At 35.4% G+C, this 27,727-nt stretch overlaps 1 protein-coding gene across 6 annotated transcripts in view; it reads right to left on the reverse strand.

Annotated features, from left to right (window-relative positions):
- Positions 1-238: 238 nt before the first annotated feature.
- The window catches only part of MAP3K7 (mitogen-activated protein kinase kinase kinase 7), a 48,382-nt gene continuing 20,893 nt past the window's right edge, over positions 239-27,727 (reverse strand). For 2 of the 6 annotated variants that reach the window (XM_032183791.1, XM_032183795.1), the window contains 10 exons: positions 25,914-26,044; positions 25,418-25,499; positions 24,093-24,244; positions 23,311-23,470; positions 20,660-20,740; positions 13,457-13,524; positions 7,062-7,170; positions 4,210-4,271; positions 3,564-3,679; positions 239-1,078 (listed from right to left, as the gene is read on the reverse strand). In XM_032183791.1, coding sequence (XP_032039682.1) covers positions 898-1,078; positions 3,564-3,679; positions 4,210-4,271; positions 7,062-7,170; positions 13,457-13,524; positions 20,660-20,740; positions 23,311-23,470; positions 24,093-24,244; positions 25,418-25,499; positions 25,914-26,044 — 1,142 coding nt within the window. In that variant the 3' untranslated portion in view covers positions 239-897. Of the gene's footprint in view, positions 1,079-3,563; positions 3,680-4,209; positions 4,272-5,094; positions 5,182-7,061; positions 7,171-13,456; positions 13,525-20,659; positions 20,741-23,310; positions 23,471-24,092; positions 24,245-25,417; positions 25,500-25,913; positions 26,045-27,727 lie in introns of all 6 variants that reach the window. The other 4 variants (XM_032183796.1, XM_032183792.1, XM_032183794.1 and 1 more) reach the window with 4 other exon arrangements.

The following is a 27,727-nucleotide window of genomic DNA, read 5'->3' on the forward strand; positions in this document are numbered from 1 at the left end:
ACTCCCGTAAGTGGTATGAAGGGAATACTTACAATCTTGATTTAATTTGCTTTCTGAGTTTCCTTTTAAGAATGCTTCAGTGACAAAAGCTTTGAAGGTTTAAAACACTATCACATTTTTGTTTCCCTCTTTTATACCGGGGATAAATTTTGCGCAGTGAATCACGTTTGTAACTTCTGCCCAGTAACTAGATGGAACTGCATGACATTCCCCCCAAGAAAGTAAAGAAAATACAGCCTTTTACTTCAAATATTTTATGAATGCAAGGTTACAACAAATATATTAGTCAAAATGCAGGGCTATCAAGCACTGAACCGAGGATGCTGGCATCAGTTTGACTATTATTTTGCATGTGGAAAAAATATACTACGTCTACAGGTAAAAGGCATCACTAACGCATCATGAATTACTCTGGTCAGCCAACATCACCTCTGCAGCTTGGTGCATGTTTATGTCCTGAAAATAATCATCATTATAAATTTGAGATGAGACACTGGAACAAAACCATTCTTAAACAGGAAAGTTTTTGTTTTGCTCTTATCGAGGTTTATCGAGGTAACACCAAAAACTAAAACCAAGATCTTATAATTTCGCAGCCTCTAACACTTGTTAGGCTAGCCTTCACACAAGGAGCATGCATACAGCCACGGTTCTTGCTTTACGCTGAGGGCTGTTGGTTAATTCAAGTCACTGTTTTCTCACCTTATCTGGTTAACCTGTTGAACTGGATGTCCACCGTAGGAAAATGAAAAAATTAAATGATGTTAAGTGTAGCAGACAAATACAGACCACACCAAGAAGCTTACACTCATGAGTTGTCATAATAAGGGATAATAATAACAATAAAAAAAATCAGTCTTTTCTGTGCATATTTTTCATTTGAAAGGTCCCAGGAAATCATGATGTGCCTGGCCGTTTCTGTTGCTGATTTCTGATGACCTCTAATTGTTTTTTGCATTGCTGATAGTAAGTTGAGAGACTCTTATTTTCATCTAAGAGCTTTTTATGTTCTTGTACCAGACGAGATGTGTTTTGCTGGTCTTTTTCATCCTGGTCCAGTTCTGCTATTAGTTCTTGTCTACAGTTTAAAAAAAAAAAAAAAAAAAAAGTAATCGTCATTTATAGTCTACTTCTATTTGTGTGTAGATGACTTAATATGCTTCAAATTTTAATTTGATTATCAGTCTGAATTCATGGCTGGTGATATCTTGTGCGAAAAAATAAGTTAACAAAAAAAATCCTATTCTTTACTGTATTCCGAGGAGAAATTCTCTTCCAAATCAAATCCACATTTAAACGTTAGAACAGCTGTAAACCATAGGCTCAATCTCTACAATTTTCCTTTTTATAATAGCTTTCAGATGTAATTCTACAGGTCACAGTAGAGCATCTAAGAATCTACACAGAAATTTATAAATTTTTTTTAGCTATAACTTTGCTTAACTGTATATTCAAAAATTCAGTAGGCAACTTAAAAGGCAAGACAGCAATAATTTAGATAATTTTTTAAGTGAAGTGCTGTTTGATCAGGCAGATTATTTTTACTACTCTTATTTGAGCCAATAATTACAATAAATTCAAGAAGCTTTTAGCAATTACTTTTAGAGGAACAAATTCTCTACAATTTTATCTCTTAATTTCTATGAAGAATATTAGTGTTACATAAAACATGAGGTTGCATTTTTTTGTTTTTTTTTTTTTTTTTTTCCAGCATACTAATTATTTACAGACAGAGCATTAAAAAACAAAAACCTAAAACCCAAAACACCTGCAGTTGCCCAAGCAATTCAGTTAATGTTTCATCATGTAAAGTTCAGAGCTGCAGGAACACTAATTTGTGCTTTACATACCCTTACAACCCAACTTCTTGCTAGAGCAGAGTTTGTTTGACTCTTGGAAAAAACACTGCAGTAACTCTGGCAATTTTACACTGAAACACTGTTTTGTAGTTTGAGCTGTATATTTTAAAGCAGTGCAAAACAGACTCAGGCAGATTATTTTTGTAACTGTCATTTCACTTAATTTACGCATTAAGAATTCAATATGTTTTTAAGCAACAATTTTAGATGAACAAATGCACTGATAAACTTGCTAAAAATTATCCTACAAAACTGATGTAGCTAAATAGAATGCAGTTTGTTTTACTATTTGTTTATGAGGTGACAAGAAGGCAAGCTGCCAACAATATTTTAGCAACAAAATAGTAGAGGAGAAAGTTCCTCATGATAATTAATTGCTGCCATATGGTTTGTAATTACAGCTAAAGAAAACTTCATTAGTTCAACCTTTATAGAGTAATTACTACCTCAAACAGCATTAAATACATCAATCACAGTACTATTTTTTTGTTTCAAACCTAAGGGCAATTATGTTCTGACTAAGAAAAAACAACTTGGGAGAAATATCTATGCAGACCTTCCAGAAAAAAAAAAAAAAAAGAGAAAAGGAGGAATCTAAAAGGTACGAATTAACAGTTGTGAAACAGGAGATTATTTTTTATATAATTTATTGATCTGGAGGGACTATAGAAATAAAAACAAAGTTAAGATCTTCACCCTAGTTTCAGCATCACCTCAACAAGGTCTAAAAATTCTAATCATACTTGAAAAAATTCTTTTAAAGATGCTACGACAAAATGAATAGATGATGTAAGGTCAATTGTAAAGTAGCTTTTTCCCCATTCTGTCTGTTGTTTCTCAAGTAGAAGAGGTTTACACACACATTTTTCTCATTGGCTATTCCGCAAACACTGAGGCCTGCAGTGTCTCAGGCTCTGGTGGGTAACAAGCTGTTTCCTTGGTCTAGTATGTAATGACCTCTCAGAACTGCTCCCCAGCATCAGGAAATAGAAATGAAGAGAAGCAGAACACAACAGAACACATTGCAAACTGAAGTTCTGAATCAGCAATAACTTTGGCCCCAATCCAACAGAACATGCAAGCAGTTGCTTCACTTATACGTGTACACAATGTGCACTAGAAATAATCTCTTTCCTCTTACGATAAGAAAGTATGTAACAGCTTTTATGTATTAGGCGCTAAACCCCTGGTAGAAAACCACAACATGTGTCTTGATAATACTGCTACAAATGTGATTATTAACACAAGTCAGATATAAGATAAAATCTAACTGCCAATAGATAACATTGAGATATTACTCAAAATTCTATAATGCATTATCCAAATGGTTATCCACAATTTACAATTGGAAGTCTTTTATTGGACAGTGTGTGAAACAGAATTGCAAAGTTCCTCAACATTCCAGGTCTTTCACTTGAGATGACACAAACATTACTACTGTGGAATGTACGCAAAAGTGCCACACACTTTATTGTAGGGCCTGTGCAGAAGAAAAGTCTTAATATTGCTTAAAACTTAAGTTACGGGCTCTGAATACCTCACCTATGGTGCGTATCTCAGTATCTATACAAGATTAGGTCTTGAAAAGAACCATGCCCTATGAAATTTTACTTCAGAAAGCCTGAAACAGCAGTCACAGATAACTGACTTAGTGTAAAAGCAGCATAAAGAAAAACAGAAAGAGGTTCAAGACATTTCACTTACTTCCTCTGCAACAGCAATGCAATTTCTGTCTGAACTTTCATGTACTCTTGTGCCATTTTGCAGTGCTGTTCAAACACAGCCATAGATTCTTTGGAGTTTGGACATGGTGCTAGAGGCTGAAAATAAATCAGACGTTAAAAACTAATGAACTAATGAAGTCTCTGTGGTGTATTTATAACATCTTTTAAAAAACAGTAGGCTTTTAAAAACAAGTGTTAAACCATGTCCTAGAAAACTTTACTGCACTGATGCCAAAGTTGTCTCAAACCTCCAATCTGCAGTTATTAATCTGACAGTCTCTTTGTCACAAGGATCAAAAAATCAAACTAATGTTTAATCACACACACCCCAAATAAAGTGAATGCAACAATTTGATTCAGTAATACTCAAGCAAAAAAAAAATCTTATTTTGACAGTCAAACTCAAATTACATTTGGTTTTAGAGATCATGTTTCCCAGGGCTTGTTTTTAATAGCTTGATCAAATCTGAGTCAACCAATCTCAGATTACATAATATATTTTTTTAGCCTTGGTCAAAAGTTAGACTATAAACACTGGTAAGTATGTGGCACTATATTTTGCAGTCCCAAATTCACACCTAAGAATGTAATGCAAAACAAACCATCTAATGACACATATTTATTACCTGTAACTGATGATCTAATGTAAGATATGCCATTGGGATGGAGTTATCTGACCCATTGGTCTCTGTAACAACACCAAGAACATTTTAATGCATTTTAAAACACAGATAACTCTATTTTTACAGGACAAAACCGAGAAAACTACATTTCACAATACACAATCTGAATGTGAAAAGGCAAATGGAAATAGCAGTGTTCCAATCCCAAGGCAGATGACTCTTTGCTTTTCTGATAAAGTTAAGAACTTCAAAATTACGATCTATCACACCAAGAAGAAACAAATATTAAGGTTGTTATCCTACATTTCTAGAAGCCATGTATCCGCATACACATTCTTTAAAATATTATTTTTGTACAGTTTGCTATCACGTTCTGTTTATAAAAAAAATTGCCATTTCATTCTTGTTTATGAAGGATCAGCCAGCCAGCCATGCATCTAATGATTTTAAAATTAGAAGCTGTGCAAACCATCTCTGCCAAAATAAAATAAGCACAACCTCCTGCTCAGTTTCAAAACCTACTCCTGGTGAGGATTTTAAGTATCTTCCTCACAACATGCTCTAGGGCATTTCCTTTGCTCTGTAGAGACACTTTGTGGGTAGCAAGGGACCCAATACCCAATCCATCTTCTGGGCCTGGCTGCTCTCTTCTTACACTGTAATTACTCTGGATTTCTCTAAAGCTTTAACCCACATTTAACATGTTTCTGAATTCTTAAAGGTTATATCTTTTGGTAGCCCAGAATCTAGGGATCACAAGGTTACTGTTAAGCTTTAAGAGACAAAGGAGTAAAGACACATTGAGAAACTACTGATTTTATAGCTGCATTATTGCTACTAGAGGATTAAATGGAGGAGGGTAGGTGGGAAAAAAAAGGGGCTGCTTACCCATACCCCAAAAGCACCTGCCACAGAGTAGTCGTGGTAGAGAAACTAAGGTGTTGCCCTCAAAGACTATGCTATCTCCAAGAGCAGCTTCAAAAGGAAACAGAAATAAGAGGGTGGGAATGGAGAAAAAGTGGTTAAGTGTATGCTTGTAAGGAAACTGGAAGGTGGTAAAAATAATAAAAATAACCAAAAAAATAAAACCAGAGAGACTTAATCACCACAGTGTCTTAAATCAGAACAATACAGAAGGCCTTCCCTACATTCGATTACTGCCATTTATGGAATACTGCTACAGCAAAGGAATTATTGCAATGTTTCAAATACATCAATACATGCATTCCTCAGCTTTTGGCTGTGTCACAGAACTGTAATTTTTCCTGTGATTGATCAGATTTGGCTGTGTCCTCATTTTAACATTTTGCCCAATTACCTTAATAATGTACTTTCTTTTACATAAAACTAAAATTATTTATGCGTTCAGAAATGCAAATAGCCCTTTGTTAATGGACTGCATAAACCTAATAAGAAAAAAATATATGTGTGGTATATTCTGTATTTACCTGAGTATAAGGTGAGGGACTTATGTGAACAAGAAAGCCACCATAGTAATGGACCTGACTTTAGCTCTAGAGGTGTGCTGCATCTAAGGCCAGAGATTTAGGACAAACTGCCTTTGCACTGGCATAAGATCAGCAGCTTTCAGTTCCCAATGAATTATCTATTTAACTAATGGACAAGAGCTTGCTTCTGTGTGAAGCAGCAATTCCCCTAAGTGCTCACTGCCTAAAGAAACTTGAAATCCAAGTTACACACGAGAAGGAAGGCTGTGGCAGAGGGCAAGGGCTTTGGGAATTTGTGTGTTACTAGGCATAGAGTGTGATTATGCGAAGTGACAATGGACAGAAAGAAGAAAGCATAGAAGCAAGGAATAAGAGTATGCTGCCCTCCCCTCCTGCTAAAGCAGGGCAAAAAAAAAGTACACATCTTACTTTCAGAATCACCTTGTATTTGGTAAAATACCAGTACACATATATATGGATATATATATGCTGGCACAAAATCAGTCCATATGTGAGTTTCCATTTTGCAGTTGGTTACAGGAAAAGAATGACAGAATCTGATCAGTTAAAGATGAAATGGATTACAAGCAAAAGATTTCAGAATTTAAGGCACTATGAAATACCAACTTGAGATTAAGTCTAAGATTTACCGTATACATTCTGGTAATGAAAATGTAATTCTTATGTTCTAAAAAGGAATTTGTGGGGATCCATTATTTATATGCAGTCCAGTATCGGTCCATTTCATAATGGTGTGCATTATGACTTTTAAGACTGAATTCAGCTATTAAATTATGTTTACTCAATCATAATCTGTAACAGAACAACAGTGATGCTTTTAGAAGTATCTTAGTATCTTAGAAGTATTTTAGTAGAAGTATTTACATTTCTGTAGACACATGTTTATACGTTTAAGACCAGTAACTTTGTGTGCACATACACATTCTGCATAAGCAAAATTACAACACACAGATAAAGAATTAATGTATGCCAGCTGATACTTACCTAAGTAGCACTTCATTCCAGAAATCAGGGCAATGAAAGCTTTATCTGTGCATTCATAATACAAATGCACAACACTAAAATGCCACAAAGATGACTACTCCCTTCCCTCTCCAACGACACTTTACAGACAAAAACTGGTGCTCTCTTAAATAGTAGCAGCACTGCACACATACAACACTTTGTGACAAACAAAACTCTTACAAGCTTAGGTAACTTAACATTACCAATATAAAATGTTTTTAAAGCCACTGTTGGAAACAAAGCAATGATGTAATGATTTAACCTAAGCAGCATTAAAATGGGATGACACTTTGCCTCATTTTCTCTATATCTAGGTACATACCCTATCAAATATTTATTTATTTTTAAATGTAAAAGGTTAACTAATGAACAAAGGATTACCTGCATCATCAGGTGTCCATGGATTACGAGTTGGCTTTTCAGAGGTTGGTCCCGAGGTAGTGATCATTCTCACACTAGGACTAGATGATCTACTGCTGTTTCTACTCTCCTGAAAAGATACAGCAAAACAGAATGACAAGGAAAGTTAACATATTTTTTTTTTTCAAAATGTTCATTTTACAAAACAGTACTAAAATGAAAAAAACAATGTGAAAAAAACGATATTCCTCCCAAATACTCCCTGCAAACTTTTCTTCCTGAAAGCTTTCCAGATAGCTTTATAAACCTTGTATGCATTGCAGCAATTTCACCCCCATCTTTACTTCATCTTTGCTATAGAAAAAGAAATGGATATAATTCTGCTATTCAGCATAATAAAAAGCACTGTTGAACAATGCATTCAAAATCTTTATATAAAAAGCACACTACTACACACCTAGTAATTTTCACAATACCGTTCAATGTAATCTATCAGCTCCATAAAATAAGGAAGGAATAATGTTTTATTTCTGATATTTAGCCAATGAATGGAACTACATTCAACAAAAAGAATATACCTTATTAACTGCACTAGACTGCATTGTATTAATCTACAGTATTTATTGTGGTTACGTTAAGTCGGAGGTTATACAATCCATCCTCAGAAAATATGAAGAGGTATTTTAACAAAACAATCAATTAGAACACTCAATTAACTGATTAAAATGAAGAAATTAAAAAATGTGGAAATTATCACTCAAAGCAAATTGAAAACTAAAACAAAATTCTGTAGGAACCTCCTTTACACTGAAGGAGTACTTTACTACTTAAATTCTTTTCCTTATCAAAGCACAGAAGATCTAATACTGACTTCATTATTCTATCCAGCTTCTGTTTCAGAATACTTATTTACAATATAAATTATTGTATGCCATACATCTTCTCACAGACATAAAAGTAACACAGTAAAGGACTTAAAAGTATAGACCCCACCATGTTTTACAGTAAAAAAAGTCAAAAGAAAAGATGCTATTCAAAAGACAATTATTTTCAATATGGGGTGCTTTCTATGAAATTATTAGCTAAATGTCCCTATTTTTTTAAAAAAAGAACTACTCAAATATACATTACCTGGAAGCTGTATTTCTTTATGACCCTGATTTCCAAATATCGTATCTTAATTTAATTTTAAAAGCCAGGATTTCAGTCAAGCATCAATCCAAAGAGTAGTAAGATCCTACACACTGAAATACCCATTATTTCAACTGCATTACAATATGTTTCTCCGGTAATTGCTTCAGTTTAAGAGGCTAGGAAAACACACTATTAGACTGCACACACGAGACCTATAACAGCAAATGCCCATACTTTCTAAAATGAAACATCTTTAAAACAGCAATAATTTAAGTCTACTGGGTAAAACAGGGAAGTCAGAAACATGGCTCAATTATTACCTTCTCAGAGCTTTAAAAATTGTTTAAAATGCAAACCTTATTTTGCAGCAGTTAACGCTGTCCCTGTGCCAACACTGAACACTTCAGTCTTGCTTGCTTATGCAATGGAAAAATGTTTCCAAACAAAGTACAGAGCTTTAGTACCAATAGTTATTAAAAATGATTTTTTTGAAGTTCCCTTACATATTTGCTTAAGCTATCTATGTTTCTCAAATGATTTCAGTCTTCACATGCTGAGGAAACTCATATGTGAGTGCTTTCTGCCTTATCAAGGGAAATACATTCATAAATACAAAGTGACATGAAACTCTGTAAGAACAAAGAAATTGCCAAACTGGGACTGAAATTTATCCATTAGCCTTGTATTCCTTCTTTGACAGAGCCACTGCAAGCAACATGAAGAGGAGTAGCTTAATTTTTTTATTGACCATTTTATGTTAGTAGCCAGGAAGTATTGTAGAAATAATCCAACGGGATGATATTACCAGGATTACTAAATCAGATATTTTGAAATATCTTTTGTGTTGAAGTCTCTGTTGACATTATGAAGGTTTAAGTGGCCTAGCTTACTGTTTACCGTCAGTGTGCTCAGACATGAATGATAAATAAACATCATAAGATAGAGCAAGCATTTTTAATGGGGTTTAAGTCCTTAAAGCAAAAAGAACTGTTGAGTATGTAGTTGACAGCAAGGGGGTCCCAGGAAATGCTCTAGCTAGGGTAACTTAGGGTAACTCTAGCAAACCATGCTATACAGGGTTGCTTGCTGTACCAGATTGCTTTGGTCCATCAGCACAGTAAAACCACTTCTGTGATAACACTGTTTAGATGAAATTACTAGAGACAGAAGTGAAGGATTCCTATCTGGGGTACATTTTAAAAGCATCACAAAATCCAAGGGAAGTTCCCCAAACTGAATAGCTGTTAGATTACTGTGGTTGAGTGTGCTGAGTGAGATACTTCAGCTCTCCTGGTGGTGCACTAGACCACAGCCACCTTCCCTGACACCAGCCTTGCTGACAGGTAAGCCAGTGACCGCTTTTCAGCAACCAGTTTCTGTCATCTCTTCATGGATATCTTGCCATTGTTGCCTCCTCCAGGTATCACAGTATGAAAAACATACTTTTTGTAAGGTTACTCTCAAATCATCTTTGCCAGGTGGCCAAACCTGCACTGTGTTCTTAGCTTCTTAGTTTCCATTTCTCAAAGGCTTAGCATTTTGGAAAGCTGACGTGCTCTAAGGAATAACCCCCCTTCCCAGAACAGCATGATTTTTTCTGTGTTTAAATTAAACAGGCAAACAAATTTAAAAAAAAAATCAGTGGCACCAGCCCTTTCTCCTCATCATCTGCGGATTCTGTCTCCCTGTGAAAGGGGAGAAAGAAAAGTGCCTCTGTGACCAATTGCACAATCTCATGGGCAGAATGATTCATCTGTATGGTTTCAGATCCCATGAATTCTCACACTTAACTTGCATGCGGGCATGCATACTCAAACCTTGCCTCTCAACTGTTTAATACAGTACACGCTTTTCTTTAACACATTCATTTTTTCCACTTCAAAGTAAACTGAAAGTAGAGAGGCCCAGTGACAGTTAAAAAACGTTAAAAAGAAGTATTTCTGCTATTATGATGGCATTGTAAAGGATGATATATACCAATATGACCCAATAAAAACAGGTAGACGAGGACATGGATATCTTACTGATATCTTATTGCATAATCTTTAATGATTATGTCAAATAAATTCCTAAATCTACCTGTGTAAAATGCCAAATTTTGCAATGAAGACTCAATCGTGTATAAATAGCAGATTCGTTGTGTTCAATCTAGCCTCCCAAAGCTTTTTATGGCTGCAGCTCAGAGTCTGCACATCTATTTCTGTGTTACAAAGATGTTTAGGTAAGAGCAGTACTGGTAACGGACAGGCACCGCATAAATCCTAAGGGGTTTTTAAAGTGCATGTACAGGCAAATGGAAAGGCAGAGGAATCAAGTCAGTGGGAAAAAAAAAGATTACATGCAAACATGAGTGGACCATCACAATACATGTACAGAAACAAATGGGAATGGACATCTGACTGTCAGAAGATTACACTAGCACTGCTCGTGTCACTTGGAGTTGAGTCTAAGGTCAGCAAGTACTAGAGCAAAAGACTTTCATCAAGTCCTGTGAAGAACAGGGCTTACTACATGTGATCTCAACAGCGAGCCCCTCCAGTAGCTGGTCCAACGACTGAAAACCTTTGGTGTGGTATATTTTCCTACCTAAGCTCTCAATGTAAAAGGATAAGCTGAGTACTAAAATCAACTGCAAAGCATTGCTACTGTCTGCTGATTTTGGTAGCATCAGTAAGACCATTACTAGAAAATGTCTTAAGTCTCTGAACACACACACACAAAAGTATTCATCACCATAAAAACCACACAAAAAATTCTTCTGGCACTACACAGAAAGAACAATCAGGAAACTCACAAGGTTAGATTAGAACAGATCAGAAGCTAGGCAGGGAGTCCTGGTCTACCCTTGTCAGGCAAGCACCAGAAACTCTGGTATATTTGTTATTAAGTACACTGTTTTCCTCCACCTTAAAAAAAATCCACTCCAAGTTGGAAAAACCTTCCTGATATGAACAAAGCAAAAAACATCACAATTATTTTCTATTGACATGTTGGCAATTTCCAGAAAAAAAGATAAGTTTAGTAAGAAGATTTCTGATCAGCCTTACAGTGTTCTCAGTCAAATGGTTTTAAATCCTTGTCATAATAAAAAAGCAGCGCTACAGCAAAATTTTGAGCAGGACAAGGACTTAAAAGGCCTGGGTGCGGGAGTGGAAGCACACAGTGCTGTGGCAGCTCAATGAAGGCTACGCCAAAGGGTGGGTGTAAGAGAGAATGGAATGCAGGGAAGAAGGATGTTTGCAATGAAGAGAGGGAGGGGGAAAGGGATTTTCATGTTAGAAAGGATAACCTATATATGGTATGTGCATATGGGGAGATGCTATAAACTGACCAGAGCTACACTAGTTACAGATGTGTTTTCTGCTTTGGCTTGTAGACTGCTTATACACATCGCAGTTCAAGATTTTATTAAGAATTCAAGGCAGTGAAGTCTAAAGCTATAGAAACCTAAAAAGAATACTTTTAGGTCTTCTGCTCAAACTACATTGTGCTTGTTTTCTTGTTTCCCAATTGAATATTAATATGCGTATCTATGTATATTAGAAGTTAGAAAAGGCTGCTGAAACCAGTGCTTTCTCTTCTCACACCAGAAAAAGGTGAAAATGTATTATGCACTCTCCATATAAATAAATTTCTTCCAAAGTGCACTTTTCTTGCCTGTTAAAATTTTATGTTTTCCATGCCTTATCATAACATTTCCAAGAAGTGTAAAATAAAAGAAGGTAATTTTAATTCTTCCATTTATATTTCCAATATACACGCTATCAGAAGGAAGAAAGCAAAATGTGATTCTGGTACCTCTATAGACCCTCATCAGAAACTGGGGAGGCAAACAAAACTTTTTTGTACCCTCCTGGCCACAAGGGCAATTTAGCTAGAACAGCTACAAAAGCAGTAGAATAGCTTTCAAAGAAACGTTTTAAAAAAGCTACTAGTATTTGAAGTAAACTGGAAATTCTATGTTTTCAAATATTAACCATTCATTAAAATTAACAAAACAAAAAACCTTAAACAAAAATTATAATTAAAAACATTCATACACCAAATTAGTGCAATTTGGTATAAATGTTGCACTATCACTTCATTTTTTTTTCCCCCAAGCCTTCCATAATTTTTGTTCTACTGTTAACCAAATAGGCTAATCAATTTCTTTACTAAATTTTGCAGATTCATTTCTTTCTAGAACACCTGCTTTCTCTGAAGATATTAACATGTATTTAAGAGTCATTCTATTATTTTCTAATAGATTCAAATTCTATCTTAGTAAGTTAGTAGTAAACTCTACTAATAATATCTGGGTGATTTATGAGGTTTCTGTGGCTTTCACACTCTACAGAATTAAAGAAGGATCAAATGTTGATCGCCCTTAAAGTTGATCACCCCCTAAAGTTACCACCTATTTTAGATTATTGCAGTATGTTGTTTAATACGGAAACTTGATTAACCTGATGAATATGCTAAGCTCCCACTTTCCCAACATACAAACAATAATAGGAACATCAAAATTGCAAATTCACACTAGTGATGAAGTATCCTTTCTGAATTACTGAAACAGACACGGTAGCAATTAAAACACAAAATGAACACATCTGAATGAAGCATCAGCTGTACTCTTCTCATTTAAGATGTTCTTAGTATATTTTCACTTATATATAGTATAACACTGTCTGTTACCATGGCATTTACAATACCAGATATGAAATTATAAAATGTCTTATTGAGATAGTTATGTTAAAAAAAAAAAAAAAAAAAAAAAAACACCAAAAAACGGTGTGATAACACCTTCCTATAGAACTTTCACAAGAAATGGAAAGATACTACTCCGAGTTACTGGTTGGGGCTCGGAGATTCATTAAAAAATATGCTTATAATATTAATGAACTTTTTAAAAAAAAAAAAAAATGCAAGAAGTGAGTCTAATGTATGTATAACTGCTTCAGGCAACCGTAAGTAGTTATTTCAGTTGTTTTCTACATAAAAAGAGGTAAAGGCTTTCCTGTATAACATCTGCCCTGAGTCAAATTGAGTAGTACACATGAACTATTTGTACATAAAAAATGATAAATACTGTACGAGCTATATCAATATCATTGGTCATCTAGAGCTCATTCATAGATTATCCTCATGGTATTGGATTTAAATGCAATAAATGGCACTGCATTCTGTCAAGCTTCCACATGATTTCTACAGAAGTATCGAAGGTAGAGATTTCCAGACCAGTTTCCCTGTACAGATACAGCATCAACTTCACTGAAAGATAAAGAAGAGATGAGAGACATTACCTGACTGGACTCTGTTCCAGCAACAGTAAGATCTTGAATGGATCTGCGCCTCTGCTGTCCGTTTCCTGCTGGGAAAAAAACAACAAAACAAAAACAAAACAGTGAAATCTATTCAGAACAAAATAAGAAGGGTGCGACTGTTGCAGAGGAGCTTGGAATTTGTACAAATCCACAGAGAGAAAGGGAGAGAGGGGGAGAGAGAGACAGCTGCAGAATTTTAACTCAAAACATGCTGGCCTGTCAACAAAAAGTATCCCCCCAATACAATAACCACTCCTACCACATGAATTGCTGCTGCACTCCACTCCACCATCTTCTGTCACATGTATTTGAACAGGCTTAGGACTCGGGGCAGGAGCTGATGACGACATCTATTTCGAGTGCGTTACGTTATGGGGATTTCTAAAAGCTAGACTGCGAAGATAACACGCTGCCAGCTTTAACCTGTTGCTCTTTGGTATGCTCAAGTAACATAGCAAGGACTTCTGCCTGTGTTTTGGTTCCTTCGCTAAAACCAAGAAGCAAATGTGCTTCCTTCTGGGCAAAGTGAAAGCTCTTTCTCTCCTTCAGAGAAAGGAAACTATGCCCTATTCTCATGCTCTGAAAAGTGTGAAAAGGGGACTGGTTCAGCTAAATCACATCTTGCTATCAACCTCCTGAGCACAATGCTGTAATCTTTTCCTCTTCTCCTTCCACCTGTTAGCAATTATCTACTTGTGACAGCTACATAAAACAGTTTAAATTTTAACACTGACACTCAATCAAAGGCATTTCCAGGAAACAAAGTCTCCTTAAAAATAAAAGAGATTATGCAACGGAATCTCCCTAACTACTTTGATTTTTATTACTGTGATTGTTTATATTGTCTCTTGAGAGCAGGTCAGCTGTCCAAAAGGAAACACCAAAACGTCCTGAGTAACAGCTGACAATGCTCAAAATTCTTGGTCTTAGATCTGCATTACGTAACTTTTCTACTAGAGGGTAGCATCTCAAACATGTACTACAGCAGCGGCAGCCCCTAACCCATCAACCACGCACTCTGCAGCCAACCCAATTCACTCAAAGTCCTGTACCAGGGGTCTATTTGTTTTAAACCTTTTAGATATTTATTCAACATCATTTCAGTATTACTTCACAGACTATCTTAAGTATTTTGATTCGCAACAGTTACAACAAAAACGTAAGACTATCTATGCAATATGAATCAATACATTTAAGGTATCAATTTAATAATTCATAAATCACTGTTAATAATTCTTAAATATAGGTACTATCACATATAGGAACACGTTACCACAAAGCAGCTGTACCAAATTCTCAGTGTCACTTCACCAATTTGTAATGATATTTTAGAATATAAAATTTCTAAGAAATACTATGAGAAACAAACTTATTCGAAAAATCAAGAATTCCAGAAAAGGACTATATTCTTTACCCTGACTACAAATGAATTTTAATTGCAACTTTTTTTGAGGTCTTGACCTTTTGCTTCTGAAATTCAAAGACAGTATATACTTACCTAAGCATCAATGACTATATTATGCTTAATACTTTACCATGAAGATACTAGGGATGAAGTGAATGACAAATCTACGTCAAATTTTTGAACTTGTTCACTTGTAGTGAACTTTTTCCACTAGCTGACCATTTAGAAACATGTTTATTAATTTTATAGAATTAGGTACTGTAGATAGTTCATCTGGCTGGCACAGCTGATCTCAATACTCAAGATACGGATGATCCACCCATGACTGACACAAAATTATGTGCACGTTTCATTCAACAACACTGTTCTAAAATTAGCTCAGCTGAAATAAGCTTGCAAAAATATCTGAAATTCTCATTTCAGATTAGCAACATTTGTGAATTTAAAGAACCCCGCACATGTGTTGCTGAAACATTAGATCATGGCTGCCAAAAAGTTAAAATAATCAGGGTGGGGTGAAAGAAAAGAAAATGCTTTGGGATGGGGGGAGAGGGGCCAAAACTACTGTGTTGCAATAAATGAATACCTTTAAATGAAATATCTCCAAGTTAGTAGCATGAGGGAAGAGCAAGCTCTACTAGGCAATGCCATTTTAATTAGTGTAACTACTGCAGACATCTGGCAAATAGCTTAGACAAAGCAGAAACAGACTACAAATCAACAAATACTTATTGCTCCAGATTCAAGATAAATTCAGTTGAAGAGTACACTACATAACATATAGCTTTTATTTAAAATTATCACTTCCACTTCTCTATGCGTTCCTTTCTCAATTTTAATATTTTACCTCTACATTCATTTAAAACTCCTAATTTTTCCTCATTATAAAAACTATTTTGTAAATGTGCAGAAGCTAATATGATGTACCACCTCAGTATTTTAACAGTTTACAGGACTTTAAGATTAGAAATCAATGAGCGCTCAATTACACATCTGTTTTGAAAGCTTTAGTGAAAAAGCTCCAAACGCCTCATCACCACCTGAAACGTTGAAAGACCTTAATTTAATTATTTATACTAAAAGAGAAATTGATCCAAACAACGATATGGCATTCATGGTTCAAGCGATTACAGTAACATAGTTCTAGAAGTTCCAAACAGTACCTGGGGATTTATGCTTTCAGGTTTTCTTAATATGCATAGCTTGCAGATGAGAGCTACAATTATTGGAATATCCAAGTTTAATAACTTATGGATATATCAGCTAAAAGGGCAAAATGAAAGTGAAAAAACTGAGGGGAGTAAGAACAGGGAAGAAGAAAGAGCAAAACAATGCTCAGAGGAAAGTAGCATTAATTGCTGAATTACCAAGTAGTCAACAAAATCAAAAGAAAATAAAGCAATGATTCTCAAATTAGTTTCATGCCACAAAGCATTTCATATAAAAGTTGCTCACAACAAAAGATTTGCACTGGTTAAGTATACATTCTCTTCTCATTTCCTTTGTTCTATCTGCATTTTCCCGTTTCTTCCTCCAGCTCCTCCCTCCTTTCCTCTATGTCATCTTCCTCATTTTCACTTCACTCCATCTTCTCTTCCATCAGCTTACTCCCTCCTACCCGCCTCACGATTCTCATTAATCTCTCCTTACCAACATATTTCCTTGGCCTCAAAAAAGTTTCACACACTGTTGTTTGTTTCTGAAATATAATTCAAAACATACAAAAAATTTCTAGCACGAGCTGCTCCACATACTCTAGCGAAACCAATTACAGCTTCCTGCTAAGGCTTTTGATCATCCCTCAAATATCCAAAGCAGCTACACACGCTTCTCCCTGCCCTATAGCAGATACTTGCTTTCTCCTTTTACACTTTCACAAACACATGCTGCTTGTTCTCTTCTCTTTAAGGCAACAGTATTTTGTTTGTAGATCTGCAGCCAAAGTACAAACACTCTCCCTCTTCTTTCATCTCGCCTGTTTTCTCATTCAGACTCCCTCTCCTGCTCCTTTCCTTTTCAATTTAGTGCTTGAGGATCCTTCTCTTAGTTCCTCCCTGATCATGTTCTCCCAAACTTATTCATACACCATACTCTCAAGAGCTTTCCCTACAAGAACCAAACCTCCCTTACAGTACAGGATGATTAGAAATGTAATAGATTTAGAAGACAATTTAAAGTTAAAACTTTGATTGGGATTCCAGAAGAATTAAGTGATCTGGGGAGGATTTCTGGCTTATACTGGCTTTGAGGTAGATGTAGAAATTACAGATTAAAGTATCTGATTTCTGTGATTCCTATTCTAAAGATATTCAACAAAATGTGTCTATCCTGAGTAGTCACTTATGCAGTGCCAATGCTATAAAAATACTTCAATGCTGTGGTACAGTTTTAGATGACAAAATTAAAAAGCCAAACGCATTCATGCGATATGCATGAGCTGTTTGCCAGTGAAGAAAAGGCAAACTTTAAAGAATTTTTGCTAGATGCTGCTTGACTGGTTTGTATCCAAAAGGTGTTCTGATTATTTTTCTCCATCATATTAAAAACTATATATATTTTTTTTCTTTTACACACATAGCTATTTAAGCCTTTTGTACTTACTAGGATTTTTATTTCTCATATATGCGTATGAAAAAATAATAAAAATATAGGTGCATATTATCTGTACTATACTACATATTATGTATACAATAAAGGGAAGGAAACGGATACTTCACCTGGCTATTTGGCTACAGTCTACCACCACTGAAAATTCATTTGCCAAGCTGTCGCACTAAAATGGAACTCGCTGATCCATTTTTCAGTTTTTAAGTTTTGTAAACTAGGAACAAAAATAGGATCTTGAATCAAAATAATTTCTGTTTATACTTACTTGGAAGTATTTAGAAACAAGAGCAAATGCATATTAAAAATTTCCACTTCTGCAAACAGCTTGCCATCAACTGATAAAAATCTGTATTTTATAACCTTGGTAGCATAATTAGGTCATGGATGAAAACTGGCCATGGCAAAGCCCATTACAAAAAAACCCCAGCGACAGCAGATGTAGTACTCATGCTTCTAAAATAGCCCAGCCCCAAAGCAGCTGACTCACGGTAACATGCCTGCCTGCCTGGTGCCCTCCCCTCTGCGGGAAGCAGCTGCTCAGCAGAAGCTCAGGCAGCAGCACGGACAGTGTCAGCACTCGCTCTTCCCACGGACGGACGTGCCGGGTACGTGGCAGAAGTGCTAAGGAACATAATGGGGTGGGATCCAGACAGAGGTGCCAGTTTGGAGAGCTTGGAAGTATGACTGGAAGGGGAAAAGTGTGCTAAGACATGATAGCCATGAAAGAGTAAGGAAAGGAATGAGGTGAGAAATAGGCCACCATATATTGTCTTAAGAAGAAAAATAGAGCAACATGCTTTTGAGACACTGCCTTGAGGATACAGACAAATATAGTTAGTTTATTAGGAAGCTGGTCATTTTCACATCACATAACAATTAAGCTCTGCTTTAATACTAGGGACATGTTCTTCTTTTCCTGGTCCTGCAGTTCTTCCTGGGAAGCTGTACTGAGTAAGAGACATCTTTTATTACACAGCCCAGACTTATTTGCATATTTACACCTTTTTTCTTAGTGCCAGTACTGTGTCTTTTAGCTTAAACACTTCTCTTCCCAGTCTTTAGCTGCAGATCTGTCTACAGGAAATAAACTACTCATTTCTCAGCTTTCGTTCTGTGGGCTAGAACAGCCATGCTCTTCCACTTTCTTCTTCATACTTTTCAAACGATCCAAGTAGCTTTTCTTGCTATTATTTCAGAGTTCACATGTTTCTTTTACAGCTCAATACACTATTCTGGCTGCTCAGTATACTACATCGAATTCCTCAGAGATCAGACCTTAACAAGGGCCTGTAAAATAGCATTAGTGCTTTTTAGTCTCTCTTGGAAATATAACACTCAAAAGGAACTGTAAGCATTGTTTTCTTTTTTTTTTTTTTTCCTTTACGAATACTTCACACACAGTGTATCACCCTGAATTTTATCCTGTTTCTGTGTCCCCATCTGCCCCCCCAATCACAACACAATTCATCCTATGTGATACTCAAATATTCCTCTTTATTAATAATCACTCTTGATAACAAAATTTACTGTTAACACTTTATTGTTCATTTAAGACTTATTAAATGCCTTATGAGTGAATTTTGAGAAAATTCATTCCTACGCTTGCTCCAAAAGGTTATTTCTCTTGTATCTGTTTCAAACTCCTGTTAGAATGCCCATCTTGCCAAGTTCAACTAAAATAGTCCAGGTGAAGGGCATCTAAATGACTTCCTTTTCCTAAATAAGTAAAACCTCAAAAAGGTATCTGATATGTTTGGCACAATCTATTTTGGGAAAGCCATATGATATGTTTTCACTGACCTTTTAATTATTCTTCTCTAAAAGTTTCAAAGTTTTTTTTTGAAGCCTTATGTGCTGCTGCAGACAGACAGTACATGCAGACGACAGGTGCCCAATAAACTTTTAGAGCATGTTTGCTGAACTCCCATCACTTATTGACACTGCGAAACTTGACAGATCCTTTCAGAATATTGCTTCACCTCCTTTTTCCGTGCTCTAAAGATTTCTTTTATACCACAGAAGGCCAGGATTGTCTGAAAATTACACTGGAAACCTAATAAGCTTTCTGGATCATTTGTTAGTCTCAGTGCTGAATAGCTTTTATTTTCACTGACTGTTCTATTTTTCCTTGGAAGCTACATTTTAACATTCTGTATTTTTCACGTAAGCTTCCATAAAGTTATTTGAAACTTTTGTATAGAACTCTATCTTTTGCACTCAACTTTAAAATACCAAAACCCCTCAACATTTATAAGGAAACCTCCTCAGATGACAAAAATTTAGAGTAGGGGTTCACAGTTTTTAGTGACTCTCTTTATTTGCATCTCCTGACAGATCACTTTAAAACAGCTTGTGTACCACTAAGGGTATACCTATCACAGTTTGGGATTGATTGTAATTATTTTTAGGCTTTAAGAAGTATAAAATGAACCACTTGGACTGGGAAAAAATAAAAGATGGGAATGAAAAAGATATATTTCTAACTAAATATAAAGTTGAGATAGATGAGAATTATTCATTAAGGTACCAACAGAAATTACCAGCTACGGTGAGGATTATCCTGATCCTCTTCCTGTCAGGAGCTTGTCTTAATAATTTTAGTTTATCTTCAACACAACAGAAATACCTCATGCAAACACATTTTAGCTCTGGAAAACTGTAGTCAAATATAAAAATTCCACAGATCAAGCTTTAATCTTGTTTAATCACATGCGTTATACAGATTTGGAGTTCTCTACATAGTGTATTTAAGTCTTTTGCTCTACTAATATTTGATTAGATTAAAGTGGTTGCGCAAACACTACAAAGATCAGGGCAACATAAATTATCCAGACAGGAATTTTTCAACCGATGCCTGTCTTTGCCAAATGATGTACTGTAATTATAGAACAGAACTAGGCAGAACTTAATGAGAATCTAACATCAGGATCATAAAAGTAAAAAGTCCTCTACTAGCAAAAATAAGTTAGACTAGAAGATCAAAACCTTTACTGATAGAAGTTAGTACTAAAAAGATCATGCTCCTCTTTAGAGAGACATTAAAAAAAACACCCACATTGGGCTATTTCTAGGTCTGTCCTAGAGCAGCTGGAGCAAGAAGTATTTTCTAAGCAGTCTGATCATTATTCCAGCATCTTAACCAATTGACCCGATCACCTGGTCTGCGATACCTGGTATGATGATCTCAGGGACATCCAGAATGTTGCCAAATGAAGCAGTTTTACGATGGCCTCGTTTAGGCTTGGAATAGGCTGAAAAAATACACATACACAATACACATGCAAAACACTAAAATGGCAATAGCAAAATTATTAAATTTGTAATATTGCATTTTTCATAAACTTTGTTAAACTGTAGTTCATGCAAAAATATTTCATGCAGAATAAACTGCATTGCCTTTCACTCATGCTTACACATAGTAAAGCAACTGTTAAAAAGCAAAAACGCAGAACTAGCCATCAATACAACACCGTGTAATTAGTTATAGTTAGCAACACAAAAGTCAAACACAGAAAGCAGCATGGCAACAAGAAGGGAAAACCAAATGTAATTATCCAAACAGAGAACAAAGTAAATTATTTCAGATCACCTGTATATTCAGAACAAATTCTTGATTGCCTGAACTTATGTAGCACTTCCTCTTTAGTGCTGGGCATAAGCTATTTTATAAACAAGATTAAAAGTCGGATACTTCTGTTTCTTTGAACCACCTCCTGTTAAAGCAAACCTAACCTGTCTCTGAAAAATATGCTTATTGTTACTACATTGCACAAACATTCCTGCCCTTTGAGTGAAGATTTTTTGTTTTGAAAACTGGATACCACTACCAACCTTTTCATTTCTGAATGATGTTCAAGAAACATACTATGCTTTGGGGTAAAATTTGTTTTCTTAATTATTATTCTGCTGCTTCAGTACCTACAGATAAAGTTTCCATTTAGTGAAAAGTCTAAATACAGCTCCCAAAGGTAGAACGTTGCAGCATGTTTATCTAAAACTTAACATAGAATACTGTCGTGTATGATGTGATTTACTCTAAACACTTAATCTAGCAATAAATGGAACAAGAAAATTAAAAAAATCTTGACTATTTACTCTCAACAACAGCCCAATTCTCACCCAGTCACATTTTTTTTCCCCAAGTCACAACATTATTTCTGTCATAGAGATAACAAGGTTAAAAAACAAAGCAAAAAATCATACAATGCCATTTCAGCTCTTTTTTAAAAAGGTATGGTCAGACGGGCTTGACCTGATTTCTAGTACTGCATGAAGTAATTAAAAAAATAAATAAATAACCCACTCCAAACTCTACTATATTCAATGTATTCTTTTGTTTCAAGAAGAAGAAACCTTACAGTCACAATGACAGCAACAACAAAAAACTTAAAATGTTTTGAAATAATGATTACTATTCAAAACAATGTACTTAAGGAAGACAAACCAGGAAAATTAAAAACTCACACAAAAGGAAGGCCAGAGTTATCTTCACTAATGTCAAAACTTTACATTGACTTTAGAGTGTCAGTGACTAAAGTGAGTCCTGACATTTTAAAATAAAAACGCATATTATTATTATCAGGTAAGTACACAGCTGCCGCCTGTGTTAGGGGACCTTTAGAGATACTCAGGGTGAGAAGTGTTGCACAATCATTCAGTCAAAGGCTAACAATACAAAAGACAAATCTTGGAATAAGTCTTTAAAATAAGAACATAGAAGTAAGAAGTATATAGGGCAAGATAATATTAACCTATGAGTATCTTCAGTATTTAGTAAAACAAGATCCTGGAATAATCATAATATAACAAAGAACAATAGTAAAATCATTGTGGTGCAGAAGAATCAGGATATAATGCATATTTCCTTACTACTTACAGTTCTTTGATTAATTATCAGATTGGTAGAGAAATACAAGATCAACTACATAACTCTGGACTAACCAAAGTAATTTTGTCTGATTATGGTATATAACCACAGATTTAAATAAAAAAGTTCCAGATATGAAACTTAAAACTTGCATAGATTAACAAACAATATCCTTGATGAAGAAAACAGACAAGAAAGTGAAGGGTGGAGAACACAAGATAAAGTCAATAAAATGCTATGGCTTCACACATTTTTATTAACTCAGTCTTTTGGGAAGAACTAAGATTACTTTCACCATAAAATTAAGTGTTTATACTTGCACATAAAATCTAATTCACTCAAGGATTCAAGGATTTAGATACAACAGTTTATAGCTACCTGAAATAAAGCATCTGAAGCTATTTATTACTATTTCTGAAACAAAAGATATCAATGCTTTGTTCATCTGATGAATAAAATGTTTATCTTTTTGAGATATGTTAAAGTGAATTTTAAGTTATTTGGGAAAATGCTGAATTTCAAACCTACCTCTTCATTTTTAAGTACTAGAGGAATAACCTTTAAGAAAATGTTATTTTAGAAATAATTGTGATGGAATGAGATGGAAAAACATTATTTCAGATGCAAAGGATAAAGCTTGTGCATTTGGAACTAGACTGATATTTACAAGTCTCATAATGATTTTAGAAAGGTGAAAGTCTAATTCGACAATAGTAATCTCTTCCCTGACATTAAAAATACCTAATTAAAGTACTCAGCCTGTCTGGCAGTTGAACGTACAACAGTGAATGAAGTAACTTTCCCCCGCAACTAATAAAGGACAATAAGACTACGTGAAAAGTTGAATATGTTCATATGGCTAATTTTATTAACCTTCTCTAAGACTGTCTTAAAAAAATCCTACTTATTTTCTTCTTACCAATTCCTTACTCTGTCTCCCAAACATAATTTTACCTGTGGTAGAAGGTATTCTTGCTTCTATTTCAGACATGTCAGCACTCATCCTTTTTGCTTCTCCTGAAACAAGGGCTGACTGTGGTCGCCCACGAACATCTGACAAGCTCTCCACACTGCTCCCACGAGATGGGGGTAAACTCAAACGGCCAGGTTCACCCTGTTTCAATAGTTATATTTTTAAAGAGAAAGAAAAAAATTCTGCAGAAGCCCTTCCATGATATAATCATTATGTAGGTTAAAATAATTTCTATAACATAGATTTTAAAAACAAGTCAAAATTTTAGAAAATATTAAAAAAAAAAAAAATACTGTCATTTAAGAATCAAATATCTTGCATCTTGGCTCTTTCAAAATAATTAACTTTAGTTGCATTCAAACTGAGGAGAATTAGCACAATGTTGTCACAAGATAATATTGGTATTTTTCCATCCCATTTGAAATAAAATAGTGTTTTCAAAATTAGCATAAATGTCACACTAAACTTCTGGTTCTAACTTCAGGCAATGACATGCAAATATACATATTTTTTAACCTAATGAATCCCCTTAAATGAACTGTTTTTTGATTTCATTGGAGATACCTTATTAGGGCCTTCCAGTTTATATTTTTGGAATCATTCAGTAGTCTTCCATCCCTTTTCATGCTCTTTCCTGTAAGTAACTGACTCCAATTTTGTATTATATTTGAAAGAATAGCCACTGATGCTTTATAGCATTGCAACACTTTTGTCCATCTTTGTCCATTTCTATTATGGCTCAAAACTGGAGACGTTTGCTTACCGGCTGCTTGGCTGTATTTTTCATTTGCTGTGCCAATTTTGATTCCAAACGTTTAATAGTGTCATTGGTAGAAGCTCCTTGGAAGTCACCTGGTTCCATGTTAGCATCACTCTTGTTACTTGTGTTTGTAGAAGTGATGTCCATGAACGAACCTAGAAATCAGCAATAAGGTCAAATTTACATTAAAAATGCTAATGTGCATTTCTTCAAATATTCTCAGCAGCTAAATTTTGCTGTAGAGCAACTCTTTTGAAAGCTTTTAACAAAAGGCAAGACTGCAATAGATCCACAAATAAAAGAAGTAAAATGGAGTGGGTGGAAGAAAGAACATACAACTAAGTACTACAATGACATTTGAGGTCAGTCTTTAGCTTGCTCTGAAATTAGAGTAGATGGTAAATTAACAACACAACCAGCAACATCATTCACAACTCGTGGCAAGGTCCATCGTTTACTACAGAGGAGCACAAATACCTGAAAAGTAACAGGCAATATTTATTTGTAATGTAGGGTAATAAATCATATCTTAAAATCATGTGCTGAAGGGTGGAGAACACAAGATAAAGTCAGTAAAATGCTATGGCTGAAAAGATTTTATAATGTAATTTGCAGGTCGCTGAGTTGCAAAGTAGCCAGTGAAACTTCATTCAAAATAACAGTATTTTGGAGATAGGAAACAAACAAATCAAGCAGCGAAAGGTGAAGACACTTTATATTAATAACTACTGACGTGGGAAAACTGTATTCTATAAAATCAGAGGACTGAACAATCTTTATTTTCTATTAGTAAAAGGATTTCTCTGGGGCCAGAACTACTTGAAAGCCTAGCTTACATTTTGTTCTACTCCCCTTTCTGGTGATTTCCTTGTGTTTCTTTAAACTTATGTACTTACTGCAGCTGCCTAAACAACTACAAGTTTAAACTGTAGGGATCATAACTGAAAGCAGGCACAGCTTTCCAGAACAGTCAAAAATTTATGTCAGCTCCTACACATTACACATGACTGGAAGTGTCAATTGCTAGCAATCTTCAGGGGAACAAAAAGGAGACCTTAAACTTGGACATTCTGAGCTAGCTTTTATTACATGCTTATTTTCCATTAAAATGACCTGTATGCTTCAGCAAAACTATTTATCTGAGAACAATATAAATATGATGTGGTACAAAGTCTTAAAAAATAGATTTCTGCCAATGCTTAGGATTTTTGAAAGGTTACCTTTCGAAATCAAATTAAAATCAACATACCAAATCAACATAAAAGTGTGCTCTATAATCCACCTGCATTGCTTTATGGTGTTCTTTTCTTTTATTTATACAACTGTACCTGTACTAGTGGCAGAGTTGCTTTGGCCTTCATCTGAATACTGGCAAGGATACTGCAGAGGTTCATCAGCTCCTGGAAAGTACTGTGGAAAAAAAGCAGTATGTTAATAATAGTAAAAAGCAATTAGAATTGCTTTAAAATAATTCAAACAGTACTTCGTGAAATAATTCATAAACATAATAAATCATATGTTATACACGATTATAAGAATTTATATAGAAGTAAATCCAATTATTTTAAGTATTGCATTAAAATGCATCTATGACTCCTATTATTAATTTCCACATACTTGTTATAAATGAAATACTATACACCTCCAATAAGGAAAGAAATAACTCTCTTTCTCTTTTACCATAATAATTTTTCTTTATATTCAAAAAAAGAAGGAGAGAGAACACACGAGCCTGCCTTTAAAGTGAGTTAAAAGGCATACCTGTTGTAATTCAACTTCCAAACAGGCTAAGAAATGATTAAGATACTAGAAAAAGTGTTATACCCGCATCAAGTGTGTCATTATTTTAACAATTTCCTCCATGGAAGGTCGTTGTGAGGGATCCTTGGACCAACAACGGGTCATTAAACTCTCAATTGGTTTAGGTAAGTTTTTGATCAGTGGTGGCCGAGTACCTATAATTGAAATTAGAAAAACAACAATTCGTTAAGCAGAGACTGTAAGAAGACTGACAATGAATAACCTCTGTCTGATACTTTGCTAAATAAATAGAAGAAAACATATAGTTAGTTGTAGTCTGATGGAACTGGCTCGTACTGGATTTTCTGACTTTCAAACAAAGAACTGACAACAAAAGTTCACTTGCTTGCACCACATACAAGTTACAGGTACATACAAACAAGAAATAAAACAGAAAACTTTTCCTTCAATAGCGGTTTGAATAAATTCACTGACTGACCAAATACAATGTATTGCAGTGGTAATTAAAATGACAAATTAATATATTACAGCTTTCTGAAGAGTAAAGCTCTAGTCCAAGCTAGAAAGCCTTTGATTCTTAATGCTGAACTCACAAAAAAAAAAAAAGACTTTTGAGGCTGCTTTTGCTCATAAGAATTTCCTGAAAAATTAGTAAGCATTAGTAAGTTTGACAGAAGCATTAATTTTGGATGACTTTTTCCACAGACTCTGCACATTTTCAATTATATACTACACTTGAAGTAAAATATAATCTATTCATCTGGTTTTGGTTCCAATTTCTACCCTTTTTATTATTTCAGCAAGTACAATTAATAGACATCCAGTTGTGTTTAACACATGAGATGTAGCGACATTTTGCAAAGAAAGCAGTCAGTATTTAAAGATGTATTAGCCATAGCTTTTCTCCCTTGTTTGTTCATTATTTCATTTGTAATTATATGTAGCAGGAAATCATAGAATAGCTTCATTTGGAAGGGACCTTGAAGATCACCTAGTTCCAACCCCCTGCCATAGCCAGGGATGCCACCCACTAGATCAGGTTGACCAAGGCCCCATCCAACCTGGCCGTGAACACTTTCAGGGATGGGGCATCCACAGCTTCTCTGGGCAACCTCTGCCAGTGCCTCACCACCCTGTGAGCAAAGAACTTCCTCCCAACACCTAATCTAAATCTCCCCTCTTTTAGTTTAAAACTGTTCTCCCTTGTACTATCACTATCTTTTTTGTACTATCACTATCTTTATTGTAAGTCCCTTTTTAGTAGTGAAAGGCTACATTGAGGTGTCCCTGGAGCCTTCTCTTCTTCAGGCTGAACATTATTAGGAACATTATTGTCTCAACATTAGGAAAAGGTTCTTCACTGAGAGGGTGGATAGGCACTGGAACAGGCTGCCCAGGTCACGGCACTCTGCCTGTTGGAGTTCAAGGAACATTTGGACAATGCTCTCAGACACATGGTCTGATTTTTGGGTGGTCCTGTGCAGAGCCAGTTAGATCCAATGATCTTTGTGGATCCCTTCTAACTCAGGATATTCTACGAACATTCCCAGCTCTCTCAGCCTTTCTTCATACGAGAGGTACCCCAGCCCTCTGATCATCTTCATGACCTTCTTCTGGACCCTCCCTAACAGATTCACATCCTTCTTGTGCTGGGGGCCCCAGGCCTGGATGCAGCACTCCAATTGGGTCCTCACAAGGGCAGAGCAGAGGGGCACAACCACCTCCCTCCACCTGCTGGCCACCCCTCTGTTGCTGCAGCCCAGGATGCAGTTGGCCTTCTGGGCTTCAAGCACGCACTGCTGGCTCATGTCAATATTTTTGTCCACCAGAAACCCCAAGTCCTTCTCTGCAGTGTTGTTCTCAATGAGTTCTCTTCC

Source organism: Aythya fuligula, chromosome 3, assembly GCF_009819795.1.
Source record: "Aythya fuligula isolate bAytFul2 chromosome 3, bAytFul2.pri, whole genome shotgun sequence".
Lineage (NCBI taxonomy): Eukaryota > Metazoa > Chordata > Aves > Anseriformes > Anatidae > Aythya > Aythya fuligula.